Source organism: Sebastes umbrosus, chromosome 15 (genome assembly GCF_015220745.1).
Source record: "Sebastes umbrosus isolate fSebUmb1 chromosome 15, fSebUmb1.pri, whole genome shotgun sequence".
In the NCBI taxonomy this organism is placed as follows: Eukaryota; Metazoa; Chordata; class Actinopteri; order Perciformes; family Sebastidae; genus Sebastes; species Sebastes umbrosus.
The window spans coordinates 19,471,295-19,488,596 of NC_051283.1; the positions used below are offsets into that span (position 1 = coordinate 19,471,295).

Genomic DNA, 17,302 nt, shown 5'->3' on the forward strand with positions numbered 1-17,302 from the left:
AAAAAAAAATCATGTAATTGCTAACACGTTGAGGTAGAACTCCTCGCCTTATTATAGGGATGTTTGACCCAAATAGTGCACAACAAAGTGCCCCTATGGTAACCTTCACACACTCCTGGAATGAAAGTTTATTCATCAACTTGAATTTATTAAAAATGTGTACTTACGTATTTCTTTTGAATGATATTCCTCTTGGGTCTTTCCTTGCTCATTATGCAATCCCAAAAAAGAAAAATGTTTGGCTATAGAGAGAATGGCCACATGGGTTTCTTTTCTTTTGCCTCTCCTCGCCTCTCCTCCTGGAGCAGGAGCACCGACGAGCAGCAGCAGCAGCAACACCACCAAGCAAAATGACGATTTAAATCCCCAGCTCTCTCTCTCTCTCTCTCTCTCTCTTTCTCTTCTCTCGCTCGCTGTGTGTGTGTGGAGAGGAAAAGCTTGCTGGCTTTGCAGAATCCTTCCCGTCGGCGTTTCCCCCCTTTAAACTAGTCGGATGATAGAAAATCCCAGAAGCAGTCAAGGGTCGACGACGCACAGAGACGCACTGGAGCCAAACTCGCTCATAGTCAAAACAAACGCACAACAATAAGTTCCATTCGCCAGAAACAGCTCTCTTCGTCTCGTCTCTGCGCACTCGCTCCCGGCTCTTTGCAAATGCATGAATATACTTGGAGGTTGACGAGTTACATCTTGTTCAAAGGTGACGCACAAAGTAATAAATAGAAATTAAAAATAAAAAGGTGTCACGTCCTTTTTTTTGTGTGTGTTTTTTAAGCTGGAGCCCTGCAAGTCGACGAGAGAGAGCTCTTCTTCTCCTCCTCCAGCGGCACTGCTCTGCTGACTGACTGAGCTGGGCTTCTTTCTTCCTCAGCCTCGGCGACCAGCAGCCTATCACGTCCTTCAGCACTCAGCGGTAACTTCAAACTCCCAATGAGACAGCCCCCAACACACTCAGCACTATATATACCACACTGTCCTCTATATACATCCTCTATACTGCATTTATTTTTATTTATTTAGTTTTTTCTTTCTTTAATTTATTTTTTTTCTCCATTTTGTTTTAACCATATTTTATTTTTATTTTATTATGAGGAAAAGGAAGGAAAAATTCAAAAAAAACATTTTAAAAAAGGAAAAATATATGTATATATTAAAGGGACTGTTTGTAAATTTTTAAGCGTATAAATGTATCAGGTCGGGATCCCATGCGTGCTTCTGCTCCTCTGCCTCCTTGCCTTCACTCACACAGCGCGCGCGTTCTCGCTGTCTCGCTCCGCCTCTAGACGTGAACGCGCGCTCACTCCACACTGCAGAAGAGTTAGTTTAGCTCTGAGAATATCTAGTGAATGTACAGTGGACCGTTTGTGCAGAAATAACTGCTGCAGCTCCTCCAGACCAACAGAGGTTTCCCGTGTCTTGTGAAGTGACGGGGCTCCGCAGCGAGAAACGTTATCGTCTCCGACCGGGTGCCGGTGTCTCCCTGCGGGCGCAGTCTGGAGGCAATAACGTTTCGCTTCCTGCTTCAGCCCCGGTACCGACCCGCTTTTGCTGAAGCAGGAAAAGCCAACACTAGGATCAGCAGTAATTCATGGAGAGACCTTCGTCTGGTCAGCTAACATTACTGACAAGCAGCTGAAATATAGAGTGATATTGTGGTTTTAGCTGACGTGTGTCGCCTCACTGTTTTGAGCGTTGCTCGTTCAGGTATATTTAGAGCGAGCAAGCGCGAGCCCGACACTGACTTTTGTTCACTTAACGGCCACAGGTGTCGCTGTTAACAAGCAATTCTGAAAGTTACAAATAGTCCCTTTAAAAAAAAGGAAAAAACAAGACAAAAAAGAATCCTCTATACTGGGTTGGTGCTGGTTGCAACTGGCACTTTATAGTGATCTTACAAATAAATGGTGCGTTTAAATTCCTGTACTAGTTTTCTCTCAGAACACTTGAATTACAATATGCTGAAAGGTTATTAAGGAATTTTTGCCCAATGATGCCAAAAATATACTGCCTACTGCCACTTTAATAAGTATGTTTTCTTTATTAATGCCTGCAAATAAAACTTGTGAGCTTGTGTTTACAACATGGGAATTGGTGTACAAGATATGCTTGGCGTTCGAGTGGTTAAGTGGTTAACACCACTGCTAAGCAACGGCAATATTAACGTTACTGTCGGTGTCTAGAAGCCACAGAGGCTAACAATTTAGCAAGCTAGCAAGTAGGTAACATAATGCAGTAAATGTTGGGAATATCAAAATTCTCCTCAGATAATTATACAATTACGAAGAAAAACAATATACGACTAAAATTACAATATATTCACTTGTTATGTACCGAAAATTAACTTCCATGGCCTCCGCCAAATCCAACACACTGCACCTTTAATATCTTAATATGGAGATGATGATGTCTACAGCGTAAGCTCAATGAGAAGTGAGATTGTTTTTGCATTTCCTGTCATGCTCTTATGGTCAGCAATCACATTTTTTGGGGATATACTGCATATACTGCATTTTCTTTTGTTCAGTGGTGGAAGAAGTATTCTGATCTTTTACTTAACAAAAAGTAGCAATACTACAGGGTAGAAGTACTCCGTTATGAGTAAAAGTCCTGCATTCAAACTCTTAAGTAAAAGTACAAAAGTGTTAACATCAAAATATAAAGTACCAAAGGTAAAGGTTACTCATTATGCGAAAGGGCACATTTTATTACTGGAATATAATTATTATTGATTCATCACTTTAATGTTGCAGCTGGTAAAGGTGGAGCTAATTGTAATGACTTTATATACTGGTTGGTAGCTTAATCTATAATAATACATCATGATGTGTTAGTTGATTTATATTTTTGTATTAATAATCTAAATCTGCAAAGTAACTTGAATTATCAAATAAATGTAGAGGAGTAAAAAGTCCAATATTTCCCTCTGAGAAGTGGTGGATTAGAAGTATAAAGAAGCATAACATGCAAATACTCAAGTAAAGTACAAATACATAATATAGAGTTACATCCCACCACTGCTTTTGTTAAGCAAAAACAATCACGTTTGAAGCTAAAAGAAGACTTCTTACAAGAGGCTGGGGGACAAAGTAGTGGTTCCCAAATTTGTATGTAAATGTCCGTCCCCAACCCCCAACCTCCACTCTCCACACCACCCCCACAACCTCATAGAGTATAGATTGTGCTTTCAGGAAGCCCATTCGTTTTTTGAGGTTGTAAGACAGTTAAGTTTTAGTATGGAAAGCTTGAACTCTAGGTGTCGTAGTCAACAGAGCAGAGAGAGTGGAGTCAATGTTCAAAAAAAAGTTACTTTTACACATTTGTTTCCTGGACTCATAATAAAGTAGATGAGTAATCAGATTAAGCTCTTCCCTCTGGAGCCTCTATAGGAGAACACAGGTGTCAGCATCAGCCCGCTTTTTGAATTGCTACTCTAAAATAAACAAGTCCCTTATCTATAAATCAGTCACATACCTCTCACATCCTCTTGGCTCTGATCAACTGAACTGATCAACTGTCTCAACATGTTTTCACAAAATGTCCAACAAGAAAAACAAGATTATGGGAATTGTTGGCCTCATTTACTTTTACCTGAGTGCATAACACATTTTTAGATCATCTCTCCTGTTTTCATGCACCGATAGTCAAAGCTTACACCAAAAATCTTTGAGAAAATGTGTGCGTATCAGGTCTCATACACATTTGTTCAGGTAATATTCACACTTTTGTGTTATCCTCTCACTGCTATGACTGTTGTTGAGCTGGCTGGGCGTCCTCATCCCCCTCACTAGAAGTGGGCTCGCTGTGTCATTATTCTAATATACTGAGTGGGACGGTTGCTCTGTATGAACCCTGGAGGTAGTTAAGAGTAATGTGTGCTTTTGTGTGTGTGTGCGTAGGGTTACAAAAAGACACAGATATAGTTGTCGGTAGGTATGACTTTAACGTGAGCACTAACTGTGGATATAATTGTAGTAAAATGTGCAGTATTAAAACTTTTAACCATCGTTAGAAGGAGGATTGGTTAACTAAAACACTCCACTAAGGCTGTCAGTCGGTCCACCATTTCGGGCCAGACTGAAATATATCAACAACTATTGGATGGATTGCCATGAAATGCTGTAAAGACATCTGTGTCTCTAGAGGATGAGTCCTACAGAATTCGGTGATCCCCTTACTCTTTCTCTATGTGAAATATCTCCACAACTGTTGGATGGATTGCAATGACATGTGGTACAGATATCCATGGCGCCCAGAGGATGAATCCTCACGACTTTGGTAATCCCTTGATTTTTCCTCTAGCCCTACCAGCAGCTCATATTTTTCCCTTATTCTGTGAAATATCTCAACGTCTACTTGATGGATTGGTACAAAATTTTGTACAGACATTTACGGTTCCCAGAGAATGAATCATACAGACTGCGGTGATCCCCTGACTTTTCTTCTAGTGCCACCATGAGGGTCAAATTTGTGGTTTTCAGTGAAATATCTCAACAACCACTGGATAGAAGTTTGGTACAGACCATAGACTATATGTAAGAAGTGGACGTAGTCGCTGTGACGTCACCCAATGGTTTGTCAACTACTGTTTTGAAGCCTTGAGTTCGGCATTTTGGCCATCCCCATCTTGTTTTTTTTGCAGCAGTGACACAAGAAGGTGGAGCTTAGTACAACTGAACGCTGAATAAGACATTTTCAGGTGACCAAAAGGTTATAATTAACTTTCATGAACTGAAAACACACTGTGAAAAGGTTAAAGAAGAAAGACGTATAAGACCAAAACACGGACACTCCCAGACCAGACAACGCCGTAGTAGCAACCTTTCAATCACAAGGTAGCGACGCCCTAAAGCATCCCCTGCTTCATGGTCTGTTTTACACGAAATGGGGCCATAATTTACTAAATGAACATCATACTGTATTGAAGAAGACTTGAAACTAGCGATTGAGACCATAAACTCATGTTTACAATGTTTACTGAGGTAATAAATCAAGTGAGAAGTAGGGTTATTTTCTCATAGACTTCTATAAAGTTCGACTTCTTTTTGCAACCAGAGGAGTCGCCCCCTGCTGGCTGTTAGAAAGAATGCAAGTTTAAGGCACTTCAGCATTGGCTTCACTTTTCAGACCCCGGAGGTTGCTCAGTGGTACAGACGTTCCTGTTGCCCTGAGGATGAATTGTAAGAACTTTGATGACGCCTTAACTTTTCGACTCTTCGACAATTTGACATTCACACCCACTTCACGCCACGATTGGTCAGCTGTGTGGAGAAAGGAGCCATGGTTTGAACATCTCTCTCTAGCTCTACTCGAGTGTTGTTGTTCAGAACAACAATAAACACTTTTTCTCATGCCGTAAGAACTATATCTGATCGAGTATGCCCCGGACCTAACACACACATTCAAACTCATTTTCACGGCTATAAGCGAGTTTGAGTTTCCAAGTCATTTTACCACCACGTCTTTGCACTTTGGGAAGAAACCCATGCACAGGTATGATCAAGAAATATTACAAGCAGATTAAGTGTCTCCCCGATCCCCACAAAGCTGGACTACAATCAATCACCAGCATCCGTGCAATCATGCTGATTTCATTATCATTCATGTAACGAGGAAGAGCCATCGATTCCTCTTCTGTGTTTGATGTAGATTTAGCATAACGCACCAAATGATCAAAGCACTGAACTTACCCATGAATGCATGAACAAAGACACCAAATCAATAGCTGACGGGTCAATAATTCTAAGCGAGGCTCGCGGATGACATGAAATTTATGTAGCCCCCCATTAAGTCACGCTGTCTGTAATATATAAACAGAATGGGAAAGAAATATTGAGGGACCAGTAGGAATCTAGGAATTATACAGCGTGGATGGTGAAGGGGTTTGAACGAGTGCTGATCATAAGCATGTTTACTGCGTACTAAAAATGAATCCTAATCCTTTATGTTCAGGTAAATCCACGGAAAATCTTTATAGTACCTTTATCTGTGGACATAGTATTCCTTTAGCGCCCGAATCAATGACGTCTTGTCCTTTGACAGCGTCAGAGTCAAGCGGGCTATTTTGAGTCGAGGCTGTGGAACACGCTGCCTTTAGCCCCCATCACCCTGCACTCTCAGGGGGTTTACCGGGGTCCTCAGCCCTGCTGGTGCTGACATTTAGGCCCACATGAATCAATGAGACAAGCTGCGGAGGGACGCCTGAATTTCACAGCAGTAACCCTTCACTATACACATTTAGCCCACGCCATGTACAGGCAGAGGGGTTGAAGGGTCTTCGAGACATTTTTAGCCCGATTTCTCCGAAAACAAGGCGAGGCAATAATGGGAAAATATCTGTTTGTTTTTCCTGTTTTTTTCTTTCCTGACAAAATCCAATTTATCTTTCTTACAGAGTGCTTTCAAATTTCAAAATGTATATTAAAAATACTTTAGTGTAGGGGTAAAATGTCTGTAACTGTAGCCAGCTTCAGTGTGTTAATGACATCTTAGAGACTGCTGGTAATGGAGTACATTATAAGTCTGCTGTGAAGTAAGTGCATGATGGCCTATTGAAGCTCTAAAATTTTTCAAAGTGTGTCAAATACAGGAAAAGATTTATACGACTGATCTGCTTTTATTCAAGAAACAGTGTGTTTGTGTCCGTGTCTTTTGTGTGTGTCCTTGAAGAGACAGCGTGTTTCAAAAGTGCTGCTCTACTCTCGTATAAATGGCCGAGACATTTACACCAATGGATTTAGGAGTGTGTGTGTGTGTGTGTGTGTGTTTGTGTGTCTATATGTGTGTGTGACGGAGAAGGCCAGGGATTGATTAGAGCTTTCACTCTCAATGTGGTTAATTGCCCAGTGAGGCTTAGCAGACGGTGCTGGCTAGATTGATGTCCGATAGCCAAGAAGAGGGGGAGTCGGGGTGTGTTTGTGTGTGTGTGTGAGGGGGGAGGAGGGGGGGTTGATTTACTGGGCACCATGGATGGGGGGGGGCAACGAATCCCAAATTAATGTTGAAAGATTGAATGGTTAAATATTGCACACTGTGGAAATAAACCCAAAGGAGTTTCCTTCAAAAGAAAGGAGAAAATCAAGCGATTGTAATCACATCTGCTGAATTAAAAGAAGATGCATTGAAATAAAGAAAGGAAAATACTCAGGCATGTCAGCTTTTGTTTTGTTTTTTGTTCCCCTGGAATTAAAAAGGGTTTGGTTTCTTTTTTTTACAGCAGTCTCCCCTTTTAGAAGAAGCTTCCTTTGGGTTTAGTTCGACAATGACCTGATGTTTTCATCTCTCCTCAGTTCCCCTGAACTCGCTCATTCTTTAAAAACAATTGTTTCATTCTGGTGCTGAATCGAGTTCAAATCCTCACTAATCTATCTTTGTGTTTAAGTAGATATTAGCGTTCCAGAATTGCTACAACAGCCTGAAAAGCTTTTAATCTTGCAGGCAAAAGTTCCTGGAAGTTCAAATGTTTCTATGAATGTTCGCGTTGTATTAGAATAAAATCTCTGGCAATTTGATCCCTGGTATTTACAGGAGGAATAGTGAACGCCACTCCCGATTGTTCCTTATCATACACGTTTCATAAAATTAGGTTTATAGTTCAATAAGAGCGGTAGGGAGGTATGTGTGGAGAGCTGAGTGTGATACTATGGGACAGCAACAAGCGAGAGTGTTGGCAGGAAGGTTGGGAGGATAAGGAAGCAGTAAAATCACGGCTTATACAATTCTCTCCTTTTCACGCAGCCTGTTAAAACTCTGAGTAATACGAGCACCAGGGATATTGAATACCTCGTATAAAACGTTTTACACTGCAAAAACTATATATCTAAGTCAGGCAGACAGTCTTATAGGTAAAGGGAATATTTGCTGACTATGCAAGGCTATCTAAAGACATAATTTAATTAATAATCCCCACTTTGTTTGGGTTATTTTAGATAAATACAGGGAGGCATGTCTATTAAAGACCAACAACAAGGTTATTACTGCAAAAAAAATTTCTTTACAAATCATTTGGTCTGCTATTGACTCTTAGTTAAAGTTTATTTAAACTTATTTCCATTAGAAAATTTGCTTCTTTCAAGATTTTTAAAGATTTAACAAGACAGAATAAGGCTGACTGCTGCACTCCTATAGAAAACACTGTTGATTCTGAAAAATTGTTAATTCAAGAGGGAGCGCATGAGTCTCTGCTCATGTTACGCTCTTTTAATGAAGCTCCTTGGTGCCAGAGGAAGATGATTTCTTGTCTTATTTCAAGGTCTTTAGATTTTGTTTGTTCTTTTGAAGTTATTAAAGCCTAAACTGAGCTGAAAAAAAGAACATTTAACTTGAATCTAAAGTGAAACTACACATTTGAACACATTTGACGGTAGTTTTGCGATCAAACTGAATTTTGTAGATGCAGGATTTTTATCCTGGTTTCATAAAGTAATTTTTGTTTAGGGGGTGGGGAGGATTTATTTTGCAGTGCATGTCCTGGTGCTGATGATGGTAGACAGACTGGAGGTCACGGTGGCTTTGAATTACTCCGCTGAAATTTGAATCTTATAAGTACTCTCATTAAAGTGAGGTTAACCTTCTCCACAGCCACCCCCACCTCACACCCACCTCTCCCTTTCCACTGTTCGGGGACTCGTTGAGATCACAAACACAATTTATTTTTCGACAACCCCCCCGACACACACAGACGCACACCTCCCCTTCTGGAGGGACTTGAGAGTCCCCACTCTACTACCATGGATAATTGGACACCTTCAGCATGAGAAATCCCCCGCCGAAACAAAACAGGCACCAGCGGCGTAGACTCGTATCAGGTTTGTCAAATATAAGCACAACAGTGAGGATGAGACGGAGGCTTGGCTGAATCTTCACTACAAGCTAGATTTGAAAAAGCCCTTTGGCAGTGGTTCTTTCTGATTCAATACGCACTTTCAGTATCTCACTTCCTGAGCGGCGGTGGCTGTGCTGTGTTATGGCAGGATCAACAGGAGGAATATCCACACCCTCGGGCTGCAGGGGGAAGTTGTCCTCGGGGCACGTAACTAGGATCAGCACGGTCTTCGCTGTGCCCTAAGTTGACCCATCTGGAAGCTAAATGCAAAACTGCATGAAGATCAGAGCCGAGGGATGACTTGCCCTTATTTCTGCCCCCAAGGCTGTTGTTGTGTTTCACTAATGAGGCAGATCTCCTCAAGCTCACCTGGCAACCGCAACCCCAGATAAGTCTAACCTGGTAAACTGCCGACTTTGAGGACAAATAGATGCCAAAATGGTCTGGATGTTAATGTACATTTTTAAAATGCATAAAGGTTCTCTATACAATATCCAGAACATTAATATAGCAGCAAACAACTATTTGTTATGTAAAGATTAGGGCTGCCCCCTCTTCGTCGATTAGTCATCTAATCTGCCATTTTGGTCTTAGTCGAATAAGACTTCTTTAGTTGATTAGTCGTTTTTATGCTTTTTCATGCTGAATGACTTATTTCCAAGAAACTTATGAGGACATATATGGCAAAAACAGGTGGTGCTTTTTTGTGATTCTTTGTGGAGAAACTGTTTTACAGATCTGTCGATTAAATCAACTAATCAATTAGTTGGCAAAAACGTTTGAGTGTTAGTCGACTAAGATTTTCTTAGGTCGAGGATAGTTCTATTAAAGATATAGTGGAGTAATGTCTACCTGAGCAGAGAATGAAGTCACTCTCCCTCTGTGTGTGATGTAATCGGAGCTTCTCCTTACTTTGTTGACATCGCCGTGCGTGCCTTTTTAGTCCATGTTCGTGACCCACTGGCTAGCTCACGGCTGCCGCTTTGCACTGCTCTCATAAGGCGGTTATAGAGCTGATGGCGCCGTCGGTCAGAACGGCAAGCATGTCACCCACCCTCCGGATCCCCCTCAGGTAAACACTGTTATCTCTGTCAGCAAACGTATCCTCATACAACGGTTTGTCTACGAAAAGTTGTTCCTCATTTTTCATGCGTTTTCTTACGAATGTCCAGCAACACGTGACACACATGTCAATTTCCGCTCCAGTCTTTTCAAAATAAACTTCCGTCTTCACAGGAAACATGGTCAGGTTGGTCAGGCAAAAAAAACTATTTAGTTCGGTTTAGGAAAAGATCGTGGTTTGGGGTTAAAATAACACCAAAAGTGACGTAACTTAAGTACGTAAGTTATGTGACAAATAAATCAACGTTGACTTCTGGTTTCACACGGGGTATGAACACCGGTCTCCTGGCCCACCCATCCACCCCGACCTCCTCCCTACGCAGCATTTCTTGGTCTTTATACTTCTTGGTTCACAATTACATGGATTACATACTAATTGATTTTGTGGGATATATACTAATTACAGTGCTTTGGTTTTCCTAAATATAGCTACGAACGGTGTATGAGAACAGCCTGCTGTCAGGAGTGTTGTTCTCGCTGTTAGCACCGTAAGCTAAGAGCCGCCAGCTTAGCTGTCACCATGTTGAGTGCCATGCGGAGGCAATAGAGATGCTCCCAATCTTGCATTTAGCACCTTTAAACTGTCTCAATGTTTTCATGGATTTGTCATTGTCTTTATAAGCAACCATTACATCTCATGGTAATGTTGCTACAGTGATGCCAATGAGCCAGAAAGTCAGAAACCTGTTCCCATGATGTAACGCGCAGTTGCAGAAAAACAAGCAGATTTCTCTTTCTTTTTAAAACATTCAATGTGTCCAAAGAACTTTTTCTCATTTGAATTCATGCGTCTGTTTTATTTCACACATCCAATGTTTTGAAATGTAATAACGTCCCCATGTGGCCCTCATTAATGGATCTGTTTGCCATCTGTATTTACTCATCCATTCCACTGTATAAGTCCAGTTTCCCCATTCAGTTTGACATCATTCAACGCTCTTGTTCCCCTTTCTCACCTCAAACCAGTCTGGACTGGAGTATACGGTGTGGATGAGTAGCTAAGCATGAATCACTCATGAGGAACAGGCAGCGCTGTAGCGTTGCCAGGTCCCTTGTGTGTATCTAGCCACACAGAGAGTAATAGCGTTCAGCCACAAAGGTTCTATAGCCCAGGAGTGACTGGCTGACTCATGTGGGTCAAGACCTGCCACAGGTGGGGGATCCCAGGCTGAATAACCTCCCCCCCCCTGACAGTAGGCAGCCACAGCCTCTGCGCCCCTTTTCACCCACCCGGGACACCTGCACCGGACACAAAAGCCATCCCTCTCCGATTCTTTGAGGGCATGAGCAGAGAGAGGAAAAAGGGGACGTGGGGAAGAACGGAGTGAGGGAGAAAGAAATGGGGTTGGATGGGTCGCGGTGGGGGCTGCCTCAGTCGTAGCCATGCGGAAACAAAGTAACACAAACTCGAGCCACAGCAGGGGAACAGCTGGAGCACACAGGGACGGCAGTCTGGGTGGTCTGAGAGCGGAGGGAGAAAGAGAGGGTGTGAGCGTGCAGGAGGAAAGAACGAGAATGAAAGACGCAGAGAGGGTTTGGATAGAGATGTTGAAAATACAGACTATTAAAAGAGAGGTAGCACAGAGAAAGAAAAAGAGAAGGGTAAAAAAAGAACTGAGGAAAAGCAGCTACTTGTGGGCTTCCCATTTATCCCTGCAATTATGGCAAATCAATACACATCAATATCTAATTATCCAACGAAGCCCTTCCACCAATAGCCCCATTAGAGGCAGAGGTGTAATTCAAAGTGCAGGAGAAGCCACTTCTGTGTAACAAATTACTGTATATTCGAAAATCAGTTACAAATGTCTTAAAGAACAGCACAAAATGGGACGGTAATTACCTTTTTTTTCTGCCTATTTTGCTTAGAACACAGCAATTACTATTCCTGCACACAACAACACACTGCAGCAAAGTAAACACAAAGTTTGATAATCGAACAATTTCACGCTGACCATTAAAAAAGGTGTTTTAATTCAGCTGCTTTTATCAGGACAATTTAATTAATCCTCAACAAAGTTAGAGTGTTGGTTATTAGGGGAAGCATTTGATAACCTTTCTCACAAAAGAGGAACATTCGCTTGCACACAATGAGCCAGTATCCCTGTGCTTTTCCATACAAGGCTTATCACACCAACATGGTTTGCATGATAAAAAAAAAAAAAAAAAAACCCGAAGGTAAGTCATGCGGGAGGTCCTGCACATTTGCATATCCCCTGGGTGCACGGTGTAATTTAGCTACATATGTCCCTTCCCTAATAGGCTGGAGTTGGCTTAACGCGAGGCTTGTGTTTTTTGGAAGCGACCTCGCTTGATTGTCTATTCGGATTCGCAGCTCTCCTCTGATTTGCAATTGAAAGGCACGTAATTGTACTTGGACTAACTGAATAACTATAGGTCTTTTAAAGAGGCTATGTGAGGGAGAAAGGTGTTTTTTTGTATGCCGGATTCAAGCTCATCATCCCTGAGTGCAATCTGCTCCGTGGGGTATCATTCACATAGCAGTGGTTGGTGGTGAAAAACACAGTGCATGTGACTGTGAAGTTAGCCTGATTGCTTACATGTGCCAACGCCACCAATTCAGCCTGTATCACATCCCAGTGAATTCATAATGTTACGAATCTGCCTCCATGTTTCCCATGGTAATACATAATATATCTGACTCAAACAAATGGAAATATATTCATGATATGCATTCGCTTATTCTGCACTAAGTTTGACATTCTCCTCTCGAATCCACAGAGACTCAGACAAACATTAGTCGGGCTGATACATCACCAACCAGAAGCCGCCGTAAATTGAGGACCTACTTTGTTCCTGGTCATAGCCCGCTGCTTATCTCCTACATTTGACTACCATAATTTGCCTCTCAAATGCTCTGGCGTATGATGTTACGGCCTGCCTATATCTGAAAATGCATACTCCGCCGATGTAGAGGAGTCTCATGTGTGTTAATCCCAACTTGTTATCCATGACATCAAACCCAATTTATCCAGATTTAACATCAATTTTCAGTTCGACGGAGAGGAAAAGCACCGGAATATGAATTAATGTTGTTTTTTTAATCTTTATTAATAATAACGCAGCCGCTCCTGCAACCACTCTCTCTCTCCTCGATATTAAACAAGATTAGGATAGCTAAAATGTTAATGAGATTCACCCTTTTTTTTTTTTTTTTTTTGAACAAACTGTGCCTTATTTCTCCCTTTCAGAGGAAGCCATAAACATCCTCCCTGTAATAACGAATGGTGATTATGCCGATGATATTAATTATCATTACTTTCAATTACTACACCCAGCCAGGCCCTGTCGGTTATGAGGGCAGCTCCCTGTGGAGGAGCCGCCACCCGCCGCCGTACATTCATTAGCTGAGCCGAGTGATTGTGTGAGTCTCTGTCTCTCTCTTCTTCTCTTTCTTCCTCCGCTCGTGGCCTTTGTTTCATCCTTTCTATTTTCTTCCTTCCTCTAGCCAGTGTCAATGAGTCCAAAGAAGCTCCACATACTGTTGAGGGTAGGCCAACGAATGGATGAGGTGAGGCGGAAGTTAATTGTGGAGAGATCTGAGATGAGCTGTGAGGGAATCCATGGCACAGATTGTACCAGATTCCTCAATTCCCTTTTCTCTCTGTCCCCCCCTCCTTCCTATTTTATTCTTCCCCTCTTTCTCTCTCATCTCGTGTCTTTGCTTTAGCTCATGTCACCGGCCCCTCGCTCAATCTTGTTGCTTTGTCTCTCCCCCTTTCCACTCTCCCTCACTCCCGACATAAAACATCCATTTCCGCCCCATGAAATATGGAGAGGGCCCTCATGAATTGTTCACAGGTTAGCAGCACGCATGCCAATGGCAGCAGGGGGACAGGCTCAGGTTTTCAGGCAGGCTGCAGCAGGCGAAGGGAGGCGATGGCAGGAGGGACTGGTTCCAACAAATATGCTCATAAACCTGGAGGGTCTGATTATCCCGGCCTGCAGCCTATTATGAGGGAGTTACGGAGAATTCAATATATATTTACAAAGAAGTCATCAGCATAGACTGTATATAAGAAGTGGATGTAGTCACCCATTGGTTTGTGGACTGCCCTTTTGAAGCCTCGGGTTCGGCATTTTGGCTGTCGCCATCCTGGTCTTTGGTTGTCGCCGTCTTGTTTTTTTTGCAACCAGAAGTGACACAAGAGGGTGGAGCTAAGTACAACCGAATGCTGAATAAGACATTTCTCGGCGACCATAGCATACTCTGCTTTACGGTCTATTTGACTCTAAATGGGACCATAATTTACTAAATGAACATCATGCTGTATTGAAGAAGATTTGAAACTAGCGATTGAGAACATAAACTCATGTTTACAATGTTTACTGAGGTACTAAATCAAGTGAGAAGTAGGGTCATTTTCTCATAGACTTCTATACAATCAGACTTCTTTTTGCAACCAGAGGAGTCGCCCCCTGCTGGCTATTAGAAAGAATGCAAGTTTAAGGCACTTCCGCATTGGCGTCACTTTTCAGACAAAGGAGTTTTGCCCCACTGGTCGTCAGGCAGGATGTATGTTCATATGATGCACTCAAAAATCAATAATAGAAAGCCTGAGGTGATGACATTTTATGTCGTCTTTCACATGTAAAATTTAGCTCAACCAACTCGTATGCTTCTCCCTGAGCAAGATAAGTCGTATTCATCATGCAGGTCACATTCTTTACATGCTTGAGCACTGTTGCGTGACCCTGAAGTGGAGATGTGAAAAATTCTGTAGCACCGAAAACGGATGCATTAAATGGAAAATGAGCAGCAGTCTACTCATGTCTTAGCATTAATATGTTTTCCCCAAATCTACACTTAAAGTTGAATTTTAATTCTCCCCAATTTTACTGAATGGAAATGAATAAAGTGTAATAACACTGTGGCGAATGTGCATATTTGTCCATTTTTTTAAAATAGGAGAAAACTGTTTTTGGTCATATTTTTAGCAACAGAGTCTAAGTTTTAAGCCTCTGAGTGGGAGTTTCCAATGGCAGTAATTGACTGATTGCTAGTAGACGCATTGTCAACTGGGCTACTGGCTGGAGCACGTCATAGCCGTGTATAACCTTTCGATAGTGGATGCAAGGCATTTTTTCCCCTTTTCCAACAAGCCCGAACAGCATTGGGAATCCATCCGTTAGGACCCATCATGCAGTTAAGTTTGTATTCCACTCAGAAAGTGGAAGCTAGCACGCTAGGATGACTAACTTTAATTTGCAGAGTGGATGGTAGTTGGCCTAACTTGCTAACATTAGTACTGATTCCCACTAGATGGTACTTCTTATTCATGTTATTTCAACACCTGTCAAGTCATTGGATGGCCGCATCTGCACTCTCAGCTGTGTTGGTTGTCAGTTGTTATCAAAGATTCAAGCCAACTGGAGAGCACTAATAAAGGGCGTACTGACCTACATTTCTTTTTCTTTGGCGATCACAATTTTGACCAAATAAGTAGAAACTTCAAAACAAAAACCAACGATATACTGATTTCTTGACAAAAATGAATTTTAGCTCAAGTTGTATGCAGAGATACTAATGCGGTACATTGAACTTAGATGTTCAGCGGCCACTATAAACTGTACAGCAGGTAGAATGTTGAGGTTGAACACGACCCTGCAGCACTAAAATGCTCACCTCATAAATATCCCAGAGAAATCAAGAGGAGAGTAAGAGGAAGTGGGCCGGGTGCTGTAATGTGATCGGACGGTCAGATGGTTCAGGATATTTATTTGCTTGGTCTCACTGGACGAAAACGTGGCCTGTTGAGTTGGTTAATTGCCTCCTGATGAGCTTGTAGATCACGTCAGCGTTGCACCACAGGGATATGAAGGACGAATATGGAAGCATCAATTAAGATGTACTTTGGTGAGGGTTTTTATCAGTTGTGGCTTTTTTCCTCAGGCCTAATAGCTTGTGATTGATAGCGATGAACTTGAGCACGAGGGGTGTGCATTTCAGATGGACAGATAGAGCATTTTGAGGGCTTGCTGACTAAAGTGCCTTACTGCAGCTTGTGCACTTGTGGTTATAATGGAGTGCCTGGGAGTCACACCACTTGAGAGATTGTGTGGATATATTATTAATCTGTTCCCTGTCCCATCGCCGTATAGCGCCGAACTGTGGGCCTGGCAGAGAGAACACTGCCGTGGCGCCATCTTCCCCTTATCTGTCTCTTCCTCTCTGTCTCCTCCACTCCCCTGTCTTTGTCACTCAGCCTCTTTCTCCGAGGTACTGTCTGAGGAAAGGAGCTAGAGCTAGAAGAAGAAGGGAGGTAGAGATGATCAGATCAATATTCCTCTCAGGAAATAGGCTTCCTCTGTCTGACTCTCTCTCTCTCTCTCTCTCTCTCTCTCTCTCTCTCTCTCCTTCTGCCTCTGCCTGTCTTTTGTACAGCCAGCTTGTCTGACCACATCATTGGAGCATTGTGGCCAATTTCACGAGCAAGCCAGATAAGCAGCCTCACACAACCTGTCACGGAGTGTGACAAGCTCGACGCGCAGTTCTCATATAACGGGTGGGGGGGGGAAGAAAGTGATAGAGATACAGAGAGTAGGAGTTGTGGTTGAGAAAGAGGAAGACAGTGGACGTCTGTTTCTGAATGTCATGACTAAGTCATTTTGAAGTCATGGTGATAGCTGGCTGAGAGAACCGTATGTCTTCTCACATTTGACTCAAATACAGTGGGAGTGATGCCTCGCTATATATTGTTTTCACCGGGCAACGAATACTCACATAACAGTTTGTATGATATCTTAGGAAAAGGTATTCCTAATTTTTCATGCATTTTCGTACAAATGTCCAGCAATACATGTTAATTTACGCACATAGTGCATAGTGCATACAGTCTTTTCAAAATAAACTTCCGTCTTCACAGGAAACAACTTGCTTAGGTTTAGGCAACAAAACTACTTAGTTAGGTTTAGGAAAAGATTGTTGTTTTGTGTTACAATAACACAGAAAGTAGTGTTACTTAAGTACGGAAGTTACATGACAAATAAATCAACATTGACTTCTGGTTTCACACAGGGTACGAACACCGGTCTCCTGGGCAAAAGTCCGGTGTTTTTTGACCCACCCATCCATCCCGTCTTCCTCCCTACATGGCGTTTGGTGCTCTTCATACTTCCTGGTTCGCAATCACATGGATTAAATATAAATTGATACAAAATGCAAAAACATCTATCACAATATAGGTAATTTCATATCCTGATATACAGTGTATCACAATGTTTTTTGGTAATTCAATAAATAAATAGTCTATATGAAATAACGACATGGTAAAGCCTTTTTTTGTACACTCATACTAATATATATCGTCATAACGTCCAGCTCTAAGAACAGCCTGC

The 17,302-nt window shown here is 42.1% G+C and overlaps 1 protein-coding gene across 3 annotated transcripts in view; it reads right to left on the reverse strand.

Moving 5' to 3' along the window:
• The window catches only part of jarid2b (jumonji, AT rich interactive domain 2b), a 135,162-nt gene extending 118,841 nt beyond the window's left edge, over positions 1-16,321 (reverse strand). Inside the window, exons 1-2 of one of the 3 annotated variants that reach the window (XM_037794400.1) lie at positions 16,282-16,321; positions 168-386 (exon numbers count right to left, since the gene is read on the reverse strand). In XM_037794400.1, coding sequence (XP_037650328.1) covers positions 168-212 — 45 coding nt within the window. In that variant the 5' untranslated portion in view covers positions 213-386; positions 16,282-16,321. Of the gene's footprint in view, positions 1-167; positions 962-16,281 lie in introns of those variants that run through there. The other 2 variants (XM_037794401.1, XM_037794399.1) reach the window with 2 other exon arrangements.
• Between the last annotated feature and the right edge of the window lie 981 nt (positions 16,322-17,302).